General features: G+C 37.8%; 2 protein-coding genes across 10 annotated transcripts in view; both read left to right on the forward strand.

The window, feature by feature from the left end:
• SFMBT1 (Scm like with four mbt domains 1) overlaps positions 1-21,705 on the forward strand; it is a 139,508-nt gene that overhangs the window by 62,963 nt on the left and 54,840 nt on the right. For 5 of the 9 annotated variants that reach the window (XM_067044004.1, XM_067044006.1, XM_067044003.1 and 2 more), the window contains exons 2-3: positions 9,076-9,132; positions 12,555-12,709. In XM_067044004.1, the coding sequence (XP_066900105.1) occupies positions 12,682-12,709 (28 nt within the window). In that variant the 5' untranslated portion in view covers positions 9,076-9,132; positions 12,555-12,681. Of the gene's footprint in view, positions 1-9,075; positions 9,133-12,554; positions 12,710-17,948; positions 17,996-19,449; positions 19,511-21,705 lie in introns of all 9 variants that reach the window. The other 4 variants (XM_067044005.1, XM_067044002.1, XM_067044007.1 and 1 more) reach the window with 3 other exon arrangements.
• Positions 3,036-3,530, forward strand: LOC131763627 (developmental pluripotency-associated protein 3-like). The gene has a single exon (XM_059076022.1). The coding sequence runs from the start codon at positions 3,036-3,038 to the stop codon at positions 3,528-3,530; it is 495 nt and encodes a 164-aa protein (XP_058932005.1).

Here is a 21,705-nt window from a genome sequence, read left to right on the forward strand (position 1 = left end):
ATGTCCACCCACCCATTAATGGATAAATAAAATGTGGGGGACTTCCCTGGTGGTGCAATGGTTAAGAATCCACTTGCCAATGCAGAGGACACGGGTTCGATTCCTGGTCCAGGAAATCTCACATGCCATGGAGCAACTGAGCCCACGTGCCACAACTACTTAAGCTCGCGCGTCTAGAGCACGTGCTCCGCAACAAGAGAAGCTCGCGCACCACAATCAACAGTAGCCCCCGCTCACCCCAACTGGAGAAAGCCCATGCGCAGCAACGAAGACCCAACGCAGCCAAAAATTTAAAAAAAAAAAAAAAAGTGGGATATCTAACACAATGGAATATTATTTGGCCATAAAAAGGAACAAAGTACTGATACACGCTACAACATAGATAACCTTGAAAGTACTGTGCCAAGTGAAAGAGGTCAAACACAAAAGGCCACATATTGTATGCTTCCATTTATATGAAATGTACTGAATAAGCAAATCCATAGAGATAGAAGGCAGATTAGTGTGGTTGCCCAGGCTGGGGGAGAGGGTAATGGGGAGTGACTAACATGTACAGGGTTTCTTGCACGGGTGTTGAAACATTCTAAAATTAGGTTGTTGTGATAGCTGTACCACTCTAAATAAAAACCACTGAACTGTACACTTCAAATAAGTGAACGTTATGGTATGTAAAAGATATCTTGATAAAGCTGTTAAAAAAAAGGTAAAAAAATAAAAGCTGTAAAAAAATATTAAGGACACAACTGTGCTTTTAAAATAACATTATTCCCATTTTCAAATACAGAAGCCAATGACAAAAAGAGACAAGGAGTCTGGGTCACCATTAGGATATGCAACAGAACAAGGAAAGATAATTTAGCTGTCGCTGTTGTGTATTAGTTAAGTTAATGCTTTAAAAGATAAATTCCAAATTTCTGTTGTTTAATCCAACAGATATTTATTTCTCACACACATAAAGTCCAAACAGATGTTCCTAATGAGTGGGGCAACTCCCCTCCACGTGGTAATTCATGGAGCCAAGTGCCTTCTACCTCACACCTCCTCCATCTTCAACAAAGGGTTCTCAAATCTTCGAGTATAAGGGGATCACTCACGGGAGGTTCTCCTGGGCCAGGCCTGCAAGTGGCACCTCCCTTCTACCCACCGTTCTGCTAGTTAAAACTTAAGTCACGTGACCCATCTGCGCTAAGGGAAACTGAGAACTCTAATGCAGTACTTCCCGACATTAGTAAATATGAGTGTTTAGAATTAGCACTGCCATATTCTAGAATTCATATCAAGAGCTAATATCAGTTATTTTATTTAAAGAAGGCTCTATGGATCAACAGTAGTGATACAACAAACTGCCATGGAATTGCTTTCTCAATTAATCAATAAATACTTACTGAGTACATACTATCTGCCACATATTGTTTTAGGTAAACAAATAGAGGGGGGAAAACCTTGCCCTCACAGATCTCACAATCCAGTGCGGAGAGACAGAAAAACAAAGTGTATATAGCATATTGAACAAAAATAAATGTTAGGAGGAAAATGAAGCAAGGAAGGAGGACGGAAGTACTACTTTCAAAAAGGTGATTAAGGTCTTAGTGATGAGGTGACATGAGCCCACACGTGAGGGAAGAACATTCCAGGCAGGAAAAGGAGAAGTGCAAAGACCCTCAAGTGAGAGCTTGTGCAGGATATTTGAGGTCACTGCTGTTGCAGCAGAATGATCAAGGCTGGGATCTAGGAGGTGAGTTTAGAAAGGTACCAGGAAGCCAGATTACATGTATACTTGTAGGCTTCTGTGAAGATTTTAGTTTTGGGGAAGCCACTGGAAGATTTGGAGCAGAAGAGAGACACAGTTTGACCTATTTTTAAAAAAGGTTATTCTGCAGCTATGTTGAGAAAAGACTGTAAATGGGCAAGAGTAGAAGCAGGAAGACGAATTTAAAAGACGCTGGAATAATCCAGGTGAGAGGTGTTGGTGGCTAACTCCAACAACACCTCTTCTAACAGTTTTACTGTTAGAAGCAGTAAAAACACTGAGAATAGTAAAGGAGAGACTGGATGTGGGTGTGAGAAAAAGCATTACCTGGGCTGACTCTTGAAGTTTTTTGTCTATGCAGTAGAAAGGATGAAGTTGCCACTTGGGGAAAAGCAAAGTCTAAAGGAGGAGTGGTTTGAGGAAGACAAATTGAGGGCTTCAATGCAAATTAGGGCAATATGATTGCCTTCTTCATTATTAAGGGTTTGCTCTTTGAGTGTTCAGGGAAATTCTTTTTCAATCAACAGAATTATTACTATGTAAAGTGTTTCCAATTTATAAGCTATTTTCTTTATCTGCTATACTTCACCAGAGCAAAATAACAACTCTTTACAACAGCTAGATGGGTTCAATCCTTATCTTACACCTTGGGAACCTTCTTGTCATCTTCAATCCCTCTCTTACACTTCACCTTTTTTTCTAGGTTTACTAATCATCCATGAAGGCACTTCCTCATACCATTTTAGTAATTTATGCTGTCTTATTCTTATTTTAAAACCCAAAATTCAATACCCACAAATTTTCCATTAAAAGCACTTAAATGTCCATTTTTCTAAGCCTTCTTTAATACACATCTATCAAAAATTTCAGACATAAATAATTTTTGAAAACTGAATCATACTATAACGAGGATGGAAATTTTATGCCAACCAATTTATAAATCCCTGGTTCACAGTTGTAAGTATGGCCATTCTGCAGTCCTGTTTCCTCAGCAATTGCTAATTAGTACCAGGGTACTAAGCACCTATACTATGCCAGAAACCAAGACTACTAAATCCGGGTTTTGAAATTATCTTTCACTGTAACAAAATATGACATAAGCATTTAAAAAGCATTTCTTAGGTTGGATTCTCTCTCACCACGGTGTGTTAGCTGGGATTTTTCTCCCTCTTTCTTAGCTCTATAGTTCTTCCAGGCTACTTTGTAGCAATTTGAGTCTAAAGCATCACCTTCCACTGGGAACCCAAAGGTCTAGGAGAAGCTTCAAGCTGTGACAAGACTCCCAATGGATTCATCTGAGGTTAACCCAACTTGGACCCTGGAGTCTCCTCAAATGTCCATCGATGAAAATTCCCAGGCAATTCCAGTTGCCTCTGAACCCATGTCTGAAGCGTTCATAAAGAACCTCAGTAAACTGACACTCAACCCTGGTATCAAATTGCCATTCATTCTACCAGAGTGTCTACCTCAACCAACTGGGCGGTTACTTGGTGAAAACATACCCTATAGGAGAGGGGTGAGGACCGTGTTAACTGATCGGAGAGAGAAGATGGAACGGCTGATTCAGTCCATTAAAAAACGCTACGGCAAAGGAGTTCCTCGGTCTGACTCTGAAAGAGGACCATGGCAGAATGATGTTGAGACTCAGTCAAGAGGGCAAAGATTTAGATGTAGCTGTCGTTTTTGCCGGTTTCATAGAGATCCTTCTGAGGATAATTATGAGAATTATTACAACAATAAGTATTACAGTAATTATGACACGGAGTCGAAGGAACCATAAACCTTATTCTTGTACTACTTTTTCTCCCTGGTAGTTTTAGGATCATTATGAAGCTTGGGAAAGATTGCGTACCAATATTTTGATAACCTATATTATAAGTTCTGTGTTGTCTTTTTTTCTTGCATCTCTTTTCCCCCTTACTACAGTAACTTATGAGGAATCTATGTAGCTTGCATTTGAATGACTTGAATATATTTTAGTTCCACTTTGTGAGACAAATTAACTTGTGTGGAAGGAAAGTGAAGACCACCACACCACGTTGGGTGGCTTGGCCGCAGCATTGTTAGAACAGCGTGTTGAATTACAATAAAAATTTCTGATGTGCTGTTTTCAGTTTTCAGTAGCAAATAAATGTGTTTATAGAGGATCTTATTAAAAATAAATAAATAAATAAATAAAATAAAAAGCATTTCTTTATCCTCACATTATTTTGTAAGCTGCAGAAATAGCAGATCTTCTAGAGCTCAAATATTATCACATTTCTCATTGATTACAGGCTTTATTTATAGGAGCCAGTAGCACGAGCACATGTTAAAAGAGTCAATATGTCTTTAATCTGATTAAATAAAGAGGTATTTGATTCACCAACACAAACGCTGTCAAAATGTACCACTTTTAATAATTTTATAAAAGGATTACAGGAAGAGACCATGTCTGGTTACAAAAAGCCAGGAAACTATTCTGTAATTCCATGGTTGCTGTTTCTCAGCCTTCTCATGTCAAATGACAGATGAGAAACTTCATTCCAATGCAACAAATGCTTGTTAGCCATTTATCTTTAAAAAAAAAAAAGGGAAGAAGTCAGGCTTCCCTGGTGGCGCAGTGGTTGAGAGTCCGCCTGCCAATGCAGGGGACATGCAATATCACTGATGAACATAGATGCAAAAATTCTCAACCAAATACTAGCAAACAGAATCCAACAGCACATTAAAAGGATCATACACCATGGTCAAGTGGAGTTTATTCCAGGAATGCAAGGATTCTTCAATATATGCAAATCAATCAATGTGATACAGCATATTAACAAATTGAAAGAGAAAAAACATACAATTTTCTCAATAGATGTAGAGAAAGCTTTTGACAAAATTCAACACCATTTATGATAAAAAAACACTTGCAGAAAGTAGGCATAGAGGGAACTTTCATCAACATAATAAAGGCCATATATGACAAACCTACAGCTAACATCGTCCTCAGTGGTGAAAAAATGAAACCATTTCCATTAAGATCAGGAACAAGACAAGGCTGCCCACTCTTATTCAACATAGTTTTGGAAGTTTTAGCCACAGCAATCAGAGAAGAAAAAGAAATAAAAGGAATCCAAATTGGAAAAGAAGAAGTAAAACTGTCACTGTTTGCAGATGGCATAATACTATACATAGAGAATCCTAAAGATGCTACCAGAAAACTACTGGATCTAATCAGTGAATTTGGTAAAGTAGCAGGATACAAAATTAATGCACCAAAATCTCTGGCATTCCTATACACTAATGATGAAAAATCTGAAAGGGAAATTAAGAAAACACTCCCATTTACCATTGCAACAAAAATAATAAAATATCTAGGAGTAAACCAACCTAAGGAGACAAGAGACCTGTATGCAGAAAATTATAAGAAACTGATGAAAGAAATTAAATATGATACAAGTAGATGGAGAGATATACCATGTTCTTGGATTAGAAGAATCAACATTGTGAAAATGACTATACTACCCAAAGCAATCTACAGATGCAATGCAATCACTATCCAACGACCACTGTCATTTTTTACAGAACTAGAACCAAAAATTTCACAGTTTGTATGGAAACACAAAAGACCCTGAATAGCTGAAGCAATCTTGAGAACGAAAAATGGAGCTGGAAGAATCATGCTCCCTGACTTCAGACTATACTACAAAGCTACAGTAATCAAGACAGTATGGTACTGGCACAAAAACAGAAATATAGATCAATGGATAAGGATAGAATGCCCAGAGATAAACCCATGCACATAGGGAGACCTAATTTACAACAAAGGAGGCAAGAACATACGATGGAATATAGACAGCCTCTTCAATAAGTGGTGCTGGGAAAACTGGACAGGTACATGTAAAAGTATGAGATTAGAACACTCCCTAACACCATACACAAAAATAAGCTCAAAATGGATTAAAAACCTAAATGTAAGGCCAGACACTATCAAACTCTTAGAGGAAAACATAGGCAGAACACTATGACATAAATCACAGCAAGATTCTTTTTGACCCCCCTCCTAGAGAAATGGAAATAAAAACAAAAATAAACAAATGGGATGTAATGAAACGTAAAAGCTTTTGCACAGCAAAGGAAACCATAAACAAGACCAAAAGACAACCCTCAGAATGGGAAAAAATATTTGCAAATGAAGCAACTGACAAAGGATTAATCTGCAAAATCTACAAGCAGCTCATGCAGCTCAGTATCTAAAATACAAACAACCCAACCCCCAAATGGGCAGAAGACCTAAATAGACATTTCTCCAAAGAAGATATACAGATTGCCAACAAACACATGAAAGAATGCTCAACATCATTAATCATTAGAGAGATGCAAATCAAAACTACAATGAGATATCATCTCACACCAGTCAGAATGGCCATCATCAAAAAATCTAGAAACAAATGCTGGAGAGAGTGTGGAAAAAAGGGAACACTCTTGCACTGCTGGTGGGAATGTAAATTGATACAGCCACTATGGAGAACAGTATTGAGGTTCCTTCAAAAACTACAAATAGAACTACCATACAACCCAGCAATCCCACTACTGGGCATATACCCTGAGAAAACCATAATTCAAAAAGAGTCATGTACCAAAATGTTCATTGCAGCTCTATTTACAATAGCCAGGACATGGAAGCAACCTAAGTGTCCATCATCAGATGAATGGATAGAGAAGATGTGGCACATATATACAATGGAATATTACTCAGCCATAAAAAGAAACAAAATTGAGTTATTTGTAGTGAGGTGGATGGACGTAGAGTCTGTCATACAGAGTGAAGTAAGTCAGAGAAAAACAAATACTGTATGCTAACACATATGTATGGAATCTAAGAAAGAAAAAGGTCATGAAGAACCTAGGGGTAAGATGGGAATGGAGATGCAGACCTACTAGAGAGTGGACTTGAGGATGTGGAGAGGGGGAAGGGTAGGCTGTGACAAAGTGAGAGAGTGGCATGGACTTATATACACTACCAAACGTAGCATAGCTAGCTGGTGGGAAGCATCTGCATAGCACAGGGAGATCAGCTCGGTGCTTTGTGACCACCTAGAGGGGTGGGATAGGGAGGGTGGGAGGGAGTGAGACACAAGAGGGAAGAGATGTGGGAACATGTGCTTATGTTTAACTGATTCACTTTGTTATAAAGCAGAAACTAACACACCATTGTAAAGCAATTATACTCCAGTAAAGATGTCAAGGGGCTTCCCTGGTGGCGCAGTGGTTGAGAATCCACCTGCCGATGCAGGGGACACAGGTTCGTGCCCCGGTCTGGGAAGATCCCACGTGCCGCGGAGCGGCTGGGCCTGTGAGCCATGGCCGCTGAGCCTGCACGTCCGGAGCCTGTGCTCCGCAACGGGAGAGGCCACAACAGTGAGGCCTGCGTACCGCAAAAAAAAAAAAAAAAAAAAAAAAAAAAGATGTCAAAAAAAAGCTGGTTTTGTACAATTAGCTTTGCTTTTTAAAATTGTTATTTATGTTTCTTAGAAGTGTTTCCTATTTTAAAATACTGGCTTTAGTCTCTTTTATTAGAACCTCCTGTAAATATCTAGGCTGCTGTTTAGTTCACTGAAATAATTCTAAATAAGATGAACAAGGTCCAGATTAGTTATTTCATGAGAACTTATTTAAATAATTCTGATGTATTCTGGTCACCACAAGAGGAATTATGATACCAAAATCAATGATAAATAAAGTCAGTAAAACAGTTTAACATGAATAGGAAATAAAAGTAAATTAAATTTTTATATTTTAAGCTGCTTGATATTTTACTGTTTTTTTCCTCACTGCATAAAAAGAGAGCAGACTAGCAGTAAAGAGAACGATCTGACAGATGTTCTACAGCAAAAGGCTTCATCAGTTTATTTCTCATGATCCTAGTAAGACAATGAACTGATTGTTTATTTGTTAAAATCTAAGTGATGCTTTAAGATTGAAAAAATGTCACAGCCCTTTTTAACAACTTTGTATGTTGACAGATGGTAAAATAGTCTTCTTGCAGTGATGTATAAAAATACTGGGGGCTTCCCTGGTGGCGCAGCGGTTAAGAAATACCTCCCAATGCAGGAGAGACACGTTCGAGCCCTGGTCCGGGAAGATCCCACATGCCGCAGAGCAACTAAGCCCATGCGCCACAACTACTGAGCCTGCGCTCTAGAGCCTGCGAGCCACAACTACTGAATGAAGCCCATGTGCCTAGAGCCCGTGCTCCACAATAAGAGAAGTCATCGCAATGAGAAGCTCGTGCACCACAACGAAGCATAGCCCCCACTCACTGGAACTAGAGGAAGCCCACGTGCAGCAACGAAGACCCAATGCAGCCAAAAATAAATAAAGAAAATTTTTTTTTAAAGTATTGAATCACTACACCTGAAACTTATATAATAATGTATGTTAATTATAACTTAATTTTTTTAAAGTTGCATTCTTAGTTTCAGCTACATAAGACTTGCATTTCCCCCAACTCATGTCTTTTTGGCTTTGAAGATTTATTAATAATAATAGTTATTATTGCACTGTGTGGCTCACTGCACAAAATATGCTGACGTATTTCAAGAGTTTATGAGTGTAAGCAGTGGATGACATCTTCACAGCCTAATAAACCAACAGATAATTTTGTTACATCAGACCCATGATGAAGTTTCAAGACTATGTGTAGAGATGACCCTAAATTCGTGCCGTAGGAACTTGAATCTGTCAATATTGCATAACAGTTAACATTAACTCAGCATTTACTATGTAGCTCTATGCTTCGTGCACTTCATTGTTTATCCTACTTATCCTGTCAATCCGGTGAGGTAGGTGCAGTACTGTTATACTCCATTTTATTAGTGATATCATTGGCACCAATAAGGTGTTTGTTGAAAGTCAGATAGCCAAGTAAACAATGGACACAGGATTTTGAAAAGTTAATATAAATAATAATTTTCCTTCACTTGCTTTTTTCATTGAGAATATAGATCACATTCCCATATGCTTTTATGGATCTACTTGAATTCTTCTAATGATTACAAAGTATTTCCTAGTGTAGGTGTATCATAATGTCTGTAGCTATCTCATTCACATTTGATGGACATATAGGCTGTTTCTGGTTTCTCACTGTTACAGATAATACAGCAGCAAACACCATTGGCTATGTAGCCTTCCACACATTTGTGTTGTGTGAAAGGTTCTTTTGTTGTTGTTGTTCAAGAGTACTTATTTTTTATTTATTTTTTATTGAAGTACAGTTGATTTACAATGTTGTGTTAGTTTCACGTGTAAAGCAAGGTGATTAAGTTATACATACATATATATCTATTCTTTTTCAGATTCTTTTCCATTATCGATTATTACAAGATATTGAATATAGTTCCCTGTGCTCCACAGTAAGTCCTTGCTGTTTATCTATTTTATATATAGTAGTGTGTATCTGTTAATCCCAAACTCCTAATTTATCCCTCCCCTGCCATTACCCTTTGGTAACCATAAGTTTGTTTTCTATGTCTGTGAGTCTATTTCTGTTTTGTAAATAAGTTCATTTGTATCACTTTTTTAGATTCCACATATTGTGTTGTGTAGAATTATTGCTCAAAGAGTTTGTCTTTTAAATCTTTATATGTTAAATTATTTATCATTAAAATCCTCTCCAAAAAGGTAGTACCAATATATACTCTCTCCCTTTGTCTGTCTTCCTTGCCAACTCTGGAGATTTTCAGTTTTAAAAATTTTACCAATTGGAAAGGTGAAAAAAATAGTATTTGATTAAAAAGTCTTATTATTTCACTACTAATGAGATTGAGCATATTTTTGTAAGTATTAACTCATTTTTAGTGTGGATTAATTACATATTTTGCAGATTTTTCTTTTTTTCTTGTTGAATTATGGGAGCTTGTATATGGAAATTAATCCATTATCTTACATGTTGCCAATATTTTCACCCATCTCAACTGTCTTATTTATTTTTATTGAAGTAAAATTGACATATGACATTATATTAGTTTCAGGCATATAGCATAATGATTTGATATCTGTATACATTGTGAAGATTACCACAATAAATCTAGTTAACATCTGTCACCATACATAGAAAAAATTTTTTGTGTGTGATGAGAACTTTTAAAACCTACTCTCTTATCTTTGAATTTTATTTACAGTGTCTTTTGCCATGTAGAAATTTTATACTTTTATGTTTTTTTGTCACTCCTTTATGGTTTCTCTGATTGGGTCCAGAATAATTTTTTTTTTCCAGAGTGATTTTTTTTAAAATATTTATTTATTTATTTGGCTGCGCCGGGTCTTAGTTGCGGCATGTGGGATCTAGTTCCCTGACCAGGGATCGAACCCAAGCCCCCTGCATTGGAGCGCCGAGTCTTAACCACTGGACCACCAGGGAAGTCCCAGAGTGATGTTTTTAAAAACACAGATTTTATCCTTTCTCTGCTTAAGAAAACCCTCAGTTGCTTCCCATTGAGAGGCACTATAGTACAGCGTTTGAGGACATATAATGTGGACGTTTTCCTAGGTTTGAAACCTGGTTTTCCTACTTAACTAGCTGTGGGACACTGGCAGGTAGTACCTGTTTTGTGCCTGTTTCCTCATGATAGTGATGTCACCTTGTCCAGTTGCTGAGAGTATTAAATGGGTTAATATGTTTAAGTGCTTTGGACAGTACCCAGCTCATGGTAGATCCTCAGTATGTATCAACTGTGTTATTCCTACTCTTCCTGTCCAGTTTCACTGTGTGCCACTTACCCGGTTGGTTCCCATGCTCCAGCCACAGTGGCCTGCTCTCAGTTCCTCCCCACCTTAGAGCCTTTGTATGTGCTGCTCCCTATTCCTGGACTACTCTTTCCTTTCTGCCCTTTTTGCCTAACTGCTGTTTCCCCTTTAGTGTCAGCTTAAATACCTTTCCCCGTCCCAGGGGCGCTGTCAGTGACCTCTTAGTTTAGGTTAGGTCTGCCTTTATGTTCTATCTTAGCACCCACTGCTGCTTTTCCTTCATAGCACTTTAAGTGATTGTTTTAAATTGTTGGCTTAAATTGGCTTACACCGGTTGAAAATAAGCATCATGAATGCGGGAACCAAGTCTCTCTTGATTGCTTTACGCTTATTCCCTAGAATAGTGGATGGTAATGAGCTGGTGTTTAATAAATATGGGGAGTGAATGAATTAGCAGGTGGAATGGTACAGTTTGAATGTTTTAGGCTTGGGGTAGGAAAGTAAACTGAGAGAAGAAAGCTTATTTAGAAGCTTTAAATCTCACTACCAGGTTTCTATTCAGTTGTTCCTATCTGTGAAAGTGTGAGTTTCAGTGTTTATGTTGTTGTATGAAAAGATTTTGGATAACTGGCAGTTACCTCAAATAGGATATCCATACTTTTAACTGTTATTAAGATTTTCTCTATGCTCAATATGAAATTTAGTTTTAAAATCTGAAAATGTTACACTCATTTTACAAATTTTAAAAATGGATATAATATAGTCTGTATAAGATTGCATAGTTAGTTATGGGTAGAGCTGGGACTAGAATCTGGATATTCCTATCACCCAGCAGCTCACACTGTTGTACTTGAGATAGCTTGTACCTTTTCAAAGAGTATGTTAAAATTTAAACTAATTTTTTCTCAGTGTTTAAAAGATTTTTATGATAATCTTTTACTGGGGATCTAGTACAGAATCAGAATCTTTTTGAGAGGTTCAGAGTTGTTTGCTCTTGTAGGTATCACCCAGGCAGCTGTGGCTGTTGAGTTCCTATTCCACCTTTATAGTTTTCTGCATTGTTGCCCTTGAGGTTAGTTCACATCACGCCTTCCTGCAACAGCTCCTTTTCCCCCTTGCATTTACTCTTTCTAATCTGTTAGGCATATATAAAGGCAGTATCTTAGATTGTTTTACATCTATGTAAAGCAAAAATAAATAGATTCATCCATGCTGCAGCATGGATGGGCCTCAAAAACATGCTGAGTGAAAGAAGTCAGGTGCAAAAGACCACATGTTGTATGATTTCATTTGTGTGAAATGTCCAGAAGAGGCAAAATCTCTAGAGACAAAACAGATTAGTGGTTGCCTGAGGCTAGGGATGGAATGGAGAAGAACTGCAAGTGGGGAATGAAGTTTCTTTTCCGGGTGATGGAAATATTCTAAAATTGGATTATAGTGATGGTTATACAACTCTGTAAGTTTACTGAAAATTATTGAATTGTACACTTAAAATGGGAGATTTTGGCATGTGAATTATATCCCAATAAAGCCTTTTAAAAAAAGAATAAATGGTTTCAGAGGTTATTTTGGAGGGATTGAGCTCTCTTTATAAGTGTAATTGTAGATAAATATAGTTGATACTTTTTGATTCTGCATAATATTCTAGGTAAATGAAATGGAAAACTAGATAAAATAATATGTCGTATCCTGAATCTTATTTACTGGTTAAGATAGGGCATTGAAAGCTAACTTTTCCCCCCAGGATTTCATTAGGAATTAGAGGTTTTGTGGCCAGTGGTGCTCAGTATTATAATCTAAGTTGAAGGGGTAGTGATTCATATATATGTTTATTTGTTGTGATTTTTAGATATCAAGATCTTGATAGCTCTTTCTCTCTCTCTCTCTACACACACACACACACACACACACACACACACACACAGAGTCTTCGAAATTAGAAAAGGTATTAAATTTTTTTCTCTAATTCCATCTATTCTGCCAGTGTATTTTTGTTTTATCTGCCCTTTCAACCCACCAGAGTGTCATGTCTTATGACTGAATAAACACTGGGCCGCAGCCTGTTAATATGTTGTTTTTGATTTTTCAGCACTTTCATTTGGACCCTTGGATGCCCATTGAACAGACGCTTGAGAACTGCAAGTAATCTTCAAATTGTAGCATAACTGTAAGGCCTGTCCTCTGTGTGGGGAGGAGATCACCCATGTGCTGTGGAAATGAACGGGGAGCAGCAGATTGATGCAGGTATGGGTTTTGCTGAGCAAAATCCATTCTTCAGAGTGCATAATTCCATTCCTTACCTGTGTTATGTTGTCTGGCTTATCTTTCTACCACTAAATGGGAAGCTCTTTGAAGACATGAGTTGTTTTTCTTTGTACCTGGCAGAGAACCTGGCACTGAGGGGGGGGAGATACTCAGCATGTTTGTTGAAAAAGTAAATAACTTTTATGAGCAGACTTCATTTAAAAAAAAAAAAAAGAAAGTTTCTTTTGAGGTAATTATCAATTCATAGGAGCTTGCAAAAATACTGACAGTTCTCATGTACCATTCACCCAGTTTCTACTATAAGTTACATCTCATTTAAGTATAGTACAATATAAAAGCTAGGAAATTGATCTATGTATAAAATGTATGTAGTTCTGTCATTTTATATGTGTAGATTCCTGTAACCACCACCTCAGTCAAGATACAGAACTATTCCATCACCACACAGAACTCCTTTGTACTGCCCCTTCATAGTTACACCACTCCTCTTCCCCAATATTCCCTAACCCTAGGTAACCATTAATCTGTTCTTCATCTCTATAATTTTGTCATTTCCAGAATGTTACATAAGTAGAACCACACAGTATGTGACTTTTTGAGATGGGCTTTTTTCACTCAAAATAATGCCCCTGAGATCCATCCAAATTCTTGAATGTATCTGTAGTCTGTTGTTCCCTTTTATTGCTTGGTAGTATTCTGTGGATATACTGCAGTTTGGTTAACGGTTCATCTGTTGCAGTACATTTTGGTTGCTTCTAGTTTTTGGTTTTTATGAATAAAGCTGCTATAAACAATCATATACATAAAATTTCATTTTTCTGGGATAAATGCCAAGGAGCACAACTACTTTCCAGAGTGGCTGTACCATTATGCATTCTTAGCAGCAGTATATGAGATCTGATTTCTTCACATCCTCACAGCCATTTGGTATTGTCACTATTTTTATTTAAGTCATGCTGATAGATGTGTAATGATAGGTCATCCTGGTCTTAATTTTCTTTCCCCTATTGGCTGAATGCAAATGATGTTGAACAGGTGATGCAGGTGATGTTGAACACGTGCTTACTTGCCATCCCTGTATCCCCTTCAGTACCATGTCTTTGTATTTTTGGCTCATTTATTAATCATATTGTTTGCTTTTTAATTAATAATTTTTTTAACTATTGAGGTTTCCTAAAAACATCTTTATTGAAATATTTTTCTTTTTTTAAAAATATAATTCACATACTATAAAATTTACACTTTGAGAGTATACAGTTCAGTGGTTTTTAGTATATTCACAAAGTTGTGTGACCAACACTACTACCTAATTCCAGAACGTTTTCATTACTCCTCAGAAGAAACCATTAGCACTCATTTCTTGCTTAATCTAACCTCTGGCAACCATGTCTACTTTCTGTCTCTACAGATTTACCTATTCCTACTTTCTTTTTATTAATGTTTGCATGGTATATCCTTTTCATCCTTTCACTTCCTTTTTTTTAAAAATTTTATTTATCTTTGGCTGCACTGGGTCTTTGTTGCTGCACACGGGCTTTCTCTAGTTGTGGCAAGCAGGGGCTACTCTTCGTTGCAGTGCGTGGGCTTCTCATTGCTGTGACTTTTGTTGAGAAGCACAGGCTCCAGTCACGTGGGCTTTGGTAGTTGCAACATGCAGGCCCTAGAGCGCACAGATTGGCTTTAGTAGTTTTGGCGTGTGGGCTCAGTAGTTGTGGCATGTGGGCTCTAGAGCACAGGCTCGGTAGTTGTGGCCCATGGGCTTAGTTGCTCCGCGGCATGTGGGGTCTTCCTGGCCCAGGGATCAAACCCGTGTCCCCTGCATTGGCAGGCAGATTCTTAACCACTGCACCACCAGGGAAGTCTCTCATCACTTCACTTTCAACCTGTGTAAATCGTTATATTTGGAGTAAGTTTCTTGTAACAGCATGTAGTCATTAAAAAAATGTTTTTTCAGTCTTGTAATTGGTGTAGACCATTTAACACTTAATGTAATTATTGATATGTTAGATCTCACTTCTGCCATTTTTGTCCATTTGTTTTCTCTGTTTTTTAATTACATTTATTTATTCATGTATAACGGGAGCACAGGCTCCGGACGCGCAGGCTCAGCGGCCATGGCTCACGGGCCCAGCCGCTCCGCGGCATGTGGGATCTTCCCGGACCGGGGCACAAACCCGTGTCCCCTGCATCGGCAGGCGGATTCTCAACCACTGCGCCACCAGGGAAGCCCTATTTATTCATGTATTTTTAGCTGCGTTGGGTGTTCGTTGGTGCACACAGGCTTTCTCTAGTTGCCACAAGCGGGGGGCTGCTCTTCGTTGTGGTGCGCAGGCTTCTCATTGCTGTGGCTTCTCTTGTTGCAGAGCACAGGCTGTAGTCACATGGGCTTCAGTAATTGTGGCTTGTGAGCTCTAGACCACAGGCTCAGCAGTTGTGGCGCACGGGCTTAGTTGCTCCATGGCATGTGGGATTGTCCCGGACCAGGGCTTGAACCCACGTCCCCTGCATTGGCAGGCAGATTCTTAACCACTGCGCCACCAGGGAAGCCCTGTTTTCTCTGTTCTTTTGTTCCTATCTTTTCCTGCCTTCCTGTGGGTTACTTGAACATTTTTTTAGAATTTCATTTTGATTTGTCTATACACTGTTCTTGAGTGTATCTCTTTGTATAGCTTTTTAGTGGTTGCTCTAGGTATTACATTATATATACTTAACTTATCACACTCTGCTGGTTTTATCATTTTGTTAATTTGAGTGAAGTGTAAAAATTTTACCTATTTTTATGTCTCTTTACCTACTCTTATTTATAATAAACTTGTCTTAAATATTCTTCTACATGTTTTGAGAACCACATCAGATATTGTTAAAAGTTTTGCTTCAACTGTCAAATATAATTTAGAAAATTCAAGAGGAGAAGGAAAATGTATGTTTTCCAGTATTTTTACTCTTTTCATTGTTGTTTATTCCTTCCTGATTTTCCAAGATTCCTTCTCTGTCATTTCATTTCTGTTTATAGAATTTCCTTTAGCCATTTTGTTAGGGTAGGTCTCTTGGTGATAGAATTCATTTGTTTCCCTTCATCTGAGAATATCTTAATTTTGCCACTCATTATTAAAGGATATTTTTGCTAAACCTAGAATTCTGAGTTGAAAATTCTTTCTTCATCTCCTGAAAAATATTGTGCCTTCTGGCCTCCCTTTCTGATGAAAAATTTGCTGTCATTGGAATTCTGTTTCCTGCCACTCCCCTTAAAAGAGGTATTGTTTCTCTTGCTGCTTTCAGGATTTTTTGTCTCTAGTTTTCAGCAGTTTGACTCTGTGTATCTGTGCACAGATTTCCTTGGGTTTATCTTGTTGGGAGTTTTCTCACCTTCTTAAAATGATAGGCTTACGTCTTTTGACAGATTTGGAACATTTGCAGCCATTATTTCTTCTAGGACTTTTTCTGCCCTGTTCTCTTTGTCTTCTTTTGGGACTCTGAAGACACTTTTGTTAGATCTCTTGCTATTGTCGCAGAGCTCTGTGAGGCGCTTTTCATTTTTTTTCTCTCCGTTGTTGAAATTGGGTGTTTTCTATTGCTCTTTAATTTTGGTGTTTCTTTTCCTGTCCTCCTCATTCTGCTGTAGAACTTATCTATAGAGGAGTTTGTTTTGTTTTGTTTTTTAGTTATTGTATTTTCAGTTTTAAAATTTCTGTTTTGAGTTGGGGAGGAATGAAAGATGGGAATAGCTCCAACATAAAGAGCCACAATCCTACTATTCTAACAGAGGTTCTGTAACTTGTCTTGATAGATGCTTTTCAATTTGTTCTGTGCCTTCAGTTAATTTCAGAACTTTGAAATGGTCAGTTTTCATTGTTTAGCCAGTATTTTTGCTGCTTTTCTGGAAGGGTGGGTTCACTGAGGTACTCACTCCGCTATTTAGGAAGTTGATTTGTTTTCTTTAAAGTGTTATTATTAACTCATATCGTATGTATACACATTACATATATATTTTATATATGAATTTGAATCCATTGCTGAATTTGAATCCATTGCTGTTATCATTCATTTGATGATCAAATTGCCTCATTCTAGACCAATGAGAGTTCTTTCAGATTGGTTCCTGTGTTCTTTGGATGTGATGTCATATATCTTTGATAGGTCTAGTCCTTGCTTTCTGGCATAATAAGATTCCAAGGTATCTCTTGCACATTTCCTGCCCCAAGCTTGCAATCTGCCATTTCTCTGAGGAGCTCTTTTTTTTAAAATGGATATGATATTTACAGTCTACAATCCAGGTGCTGGGGTGCTCATTGATAGCAGATTGCCATTTCTTCTACGTCTTATCCATAGACATAGCTGGGAAATACATGTCTTTTGAAGAGAAAAGAAAATCAGATGGCTTCATCTGATATTTACAGTTTTAACTTAAAATTACAGGGTTTTTATTTCTTTGATTTTATATTTGTGTCTCTTTTCTTTTAGAAATGTGTTGTTTTGTAATGTCTTTAGTATCATCACTTATTTGTTTTTATCCTATAATATTCATATAATTTTTTCATAATAACAATACCAACCTTCTAAATATCAGTAGGATAATAGTGTGTAGTTTAAGATTTCTTTATCATTTTGCCTTTAGATATATTCCACTTGGGTTTGCAGTTAAAATTTTGTATTTTATTAATGACTTAAAGGGATCCTGTTTTCTCTGCAGTTTTGACACCAACAGTTAGGCATATTTGTTTAAGTTCATTTTCAGTTTTTAGAATTTTTAATTTAAATGTTTCTAAATTGTGTAAAGTATATACATAGTTACAAAGTCAAAATTATATAACAACATTCTCACTTTCAACCTGATAGTATTCATCCTTTTTATTTTTCTCCATATATATAACAAGTTTTATTACTTTTTATTCTATTTTTCATGTTTTAAAATGTAAAAAGATATGTGTGAGCATTTACATATATATTCATCTCTCTCTCACCTTATACAAAAACTAGAGCTACAATAAAAACTGCTCTGTTTTGCTGTTTCACTTAGTGTATACTGAAGATTATTCCACATAAGTATGTGGAAATCATTCTCATTCTTTTTTTACAGATGTATAGTACTGGATGTATATACCGTATTTTATTCACCCTGTTCCTTATTGATGGACATTTGGGTTGCTTCCAGTCTTGGTATTACATATAGTACTGCAATGAATAGCTTTGTACATATGTCTTTTTGTATTTTTGCCAGCATATCTTTGGGATAGATTCCTAGAAGTGGGATTGCTGGATCAAAAGGTAAATACATATGTAATTTTGCTAGATACTGCCAAGTTCTTTCACCGGGGTTGTGTCGTTATGCTTTACCTGCTTAATTACCTGCCTCACCATGGAGTGTGTTGTCAGACTTTGGAATTTTTTCCATCTGATATCTCAATGTAGTTTTCATTTGCATTTCTTTAAAATGAATAAATTTGCACACATTTCCATATGTTTAAGGACTATTTGCATTTTTAAAAAATAAATTCTTGGGACTTCCCTGGTGGCGCAGTGGTTAAGAATCCGCCTGCCAATGCAGGAGACACAGGTTCAAGCCCTGGTCCGGGAAGATCCCACATGCCACAGAGCAGCTAAGCCCATGTGCCACAACTACTGCGCCTGTGCTCTAGAGCCCACGCCACAACTACTGAGCCTGCGAGCCTTAACTACTGAAGCCTGCACACCTAGAACCCGTGCTCTGCAACAAGAAAAGCCACTGCAATGAGAAGCCCATGCACCGCAACGAAGAGTAACCCCTGCTCGCTGAAACTAAAGAAAGCCCATGCACAGCAACAAAGACCCAGCACAGCCAAAAATAAATAAATAAAATAAATTTATTAAAAATAAATAAATTCTCTTTTCATGCGTTTTGCTGACTTTTCTATCAGATCATTAGTCTAGTTTCTTCTCAGTTTTTATGTAGTTTTTGATGAATGAGAGATTTCAGTCCTTTCATTCACTGCTTTTATTGTTGTTATTGTTTATTTTTTATTTTTAAATCAGCATGCTGTTTGAGGGACTAGGCTTCTTGCCAAGGACCATAAATATGAATGTCCAGCCTTGTTAAGTTTTAGTGAAGGAAGTTGACTTTCTACTGGCTCATACTTCCAGGACGCTCCCAATGAAGTCTTTGTTGGTTTGTTATATTTCTAGGGAAAATTTTCAAATACATAGAAATGAATGGGAAACAATATAGGAAACACTCATGTACCTACAATGCAGAATTTAAAAATTAATAAATAGGGGCTTTCCTGGTGGCGCAGTGGTTAAGAATCCGCCTGCCGATGCAGGGGACACGGGTTCGTGCCCTGGTCCGGGAAGATCCCACATGCCGCGGAGTGGCTGGGCCCGTGAGCCATGGCCGCTGAGCCTGTGCGTCCGGAGCCTGTGCTCTGCAACGGGAGAGACCACAACAGTGAGAGGCCCACGTAATGCAAAAAAACCCAAAAAACAAAACAAAAAACAAAATAAAAATTAATAAATAATAAATTAACATTGTCCAATATTTGTTTTCATTTAAAAAATTGCGGTAAAGCATCCATAACATAAAATTGACCACTTCAGCCATTTTTAAGTGTACTGTTCGGTGGCATTACATACATTCACATTATTGTGCAACTGTTACCACCGTCCATCTCCAAAACTTTTTCATCTTCCCATACTGAAACTCTGTACCCATTAAACACTAACTCCCCATTCCCCTCTTCCCCCAGTCCTTGGAAACTACCATTCTTCTTTCTGTCTCTATGAATTTGACTACTCTAACTACCTCAAGTAAGTGGAATCATACAATATTTGACCTTTTGTGGCTGGCTTATTTCATTTAGTGTAATGTTCTCATGGTTCATCCACACTGTAGCCTGTAGCCTGTGTCAGACTTTCCTTCCTTTTTTTTCAGAGATGTGGTGCTTTTTTTAATATATATAGAAATTTATTTATTTATTTTTGGCTGCGTTGGGTCTTCATTGCTGCATGAGGGCTTTCTTTAGTTGTGGCGAGCAAGGGCTACTCTTCGCTGTGGTGCACGTGCTTCTCATTGCAGTGGCTTCTCGTTGCAGAGCACGGGCTCTAGGCATTCAGGCTTCAGTAGTTGTGGCACATGGGCTCAATAGTAGTGGATCACGGGCTCTAGAGCTCAGGCTCAGTAGTTGTGGCGCATGGGCTTAGTTGCTCCACGGCATGTGGGATCCTCCTGGACCAGGGCTCGAACCTGTGTCCCCTGCGTTGGCAGGTGGATTCTTAACCACTGCGCCACCAGGGAAGCCCCTCTTTCCTTTATATGACTAAATAATATTTCATTGCATGCATATAGCACATTTTGTTTATCCATTCATCTGTTGATGGATGCTTGTCAGTTACTTCCGCCTTTTGGCTATTGTGAATATTGCTGCTATAAACATTCATGTATAGATATCTGTTTGAGTCCCTGCTATCAGTTCTTTTGGATATATACCCAGAAGTGGAATTGCTGGATCATATGGTAATTATATTTTTAATTTTTTGAGAAACCAGCAAAAATTTTTCCACAGTGGCTGTACCATCCGAGACCAGCAGTGCACAAAGATTCCAATTTCTCACAGCCTTGCCTACACTTATTTTCTGCTTTTTTGATAATAGCCATCCTAATGAGTGTGAGGTGGTATCTCACTGTGGTTTTGATTTGCATTTCCGTAATGATGTTGAACATGTTTTCATGTGCTTTTTCATTTTTTAAAAGAAATAAAACATAATACAGTTTAAGGCTCTTTTGTACTTTCCTTCTAATCTTCTTTGCTTCCCTCCATCCCCAAAGGTAGCACTGTTAATGTTGATGTATATTCTTCCTATCCTTTTTTAATACTGTTATTGATTTGTATTTATAAACATTATATTGCAGTTTTGTTTTGAAGCCTAAATTGTGTCTTGTGCTTTTCATTCTGCTCCTGTTGTTTTTACTTGGTGTGATTTTTTTTTTTGAGATTTATATATGTCAATATAGTTCATTTATTTCAGTTGCTATATGTAGTAGTACTCCGTTGTAAGATTGCCATAATTTATCTATTCTTCTACTGATTGCTTCTGTCTGTTGCTGTTAGAAACAGTGCTGTGGTGAGCATCCTTGTATTTGCCTCCTTGTGTTTGTGTGAAGCACAGGCTCCCCAAGGGTATACTCATTCAGCAGCTGTTTATCACAGATTTGCTAGTGACAGGCATTGTTTTGGGCAGTGAGGATAGTCAGTGAACAAAACCCTGCTCTTAGGGAGCTTATGTGAGTTGGGATTATTGGATTGCAATGGAGTGTTTGAATCTTTGCTCACTCAACAAAAATGTACTGAGTCTCTGCTGTGACAGAGATGTAGGAGTGACCAAAACAAAGTTCCTGTCTTCACAGAGTTTATTGTCTAATGGGGAAGATAAAAAGACATGGTGTGCTTGCAGGTAGGAATGAATGCTGTGAAGATAATGAAAGCAGAGGCTGGAGGTTTCTACTTTAGATGCACATTGGTGGAAGGCCTTTCTGGTGGAAGGCTTTTCTGGAGAGGTGTTTGTTGAGTAGAGGTTTGAATGACGTAAAGCTGTCAATGACAGGGGAATGAATCTAAGTGGAGGAAATAACAAACGCAGAGACTTTGAGGAAAGAACATGGTTAGAGAGGAGTGGCAAGAAACTCAGTGTCCCTCGAGTGCATTGAGCAAACAAGAGTCTGGTTGGGGATGCAGGGGCAGGGTTGGGAACTAAGGGTCAGATCACATAGGGCCTTTGCAGTCTCCCAAATTTTAGATTTTATTGTGTGATTAAAAGGTGAAAGATATTGTAGTTCGACCTTGCGCTTAGAGAGATAGCAGTAGAAGTGGTGGAAGGTGATTAGATTTGGGATATTTTTTAGGGTAGTACCCAGAACTTTCTGATGGATTGGATGTGAGATGTGAAAGAAAGGGAAGAAAGTAAGGGTAACTCCACAGTTTTTGGATTGAGTCAAAATATCAACC

This window comes from Kogia breviceps, chromosome 10 (genome assembly GCF_026419965.1).
Source record: "Kogia breviceps isolate mKogBre1 chromosome 10, mKogBre1 haplotype 1, whole genome shotgun sequence".
Lineage (NCBI taxonomy): Eukaryota > Metazoa > Chordata > Mammalia > Artiodactyla > Physeteridae > Kogia > Kogia breviceps.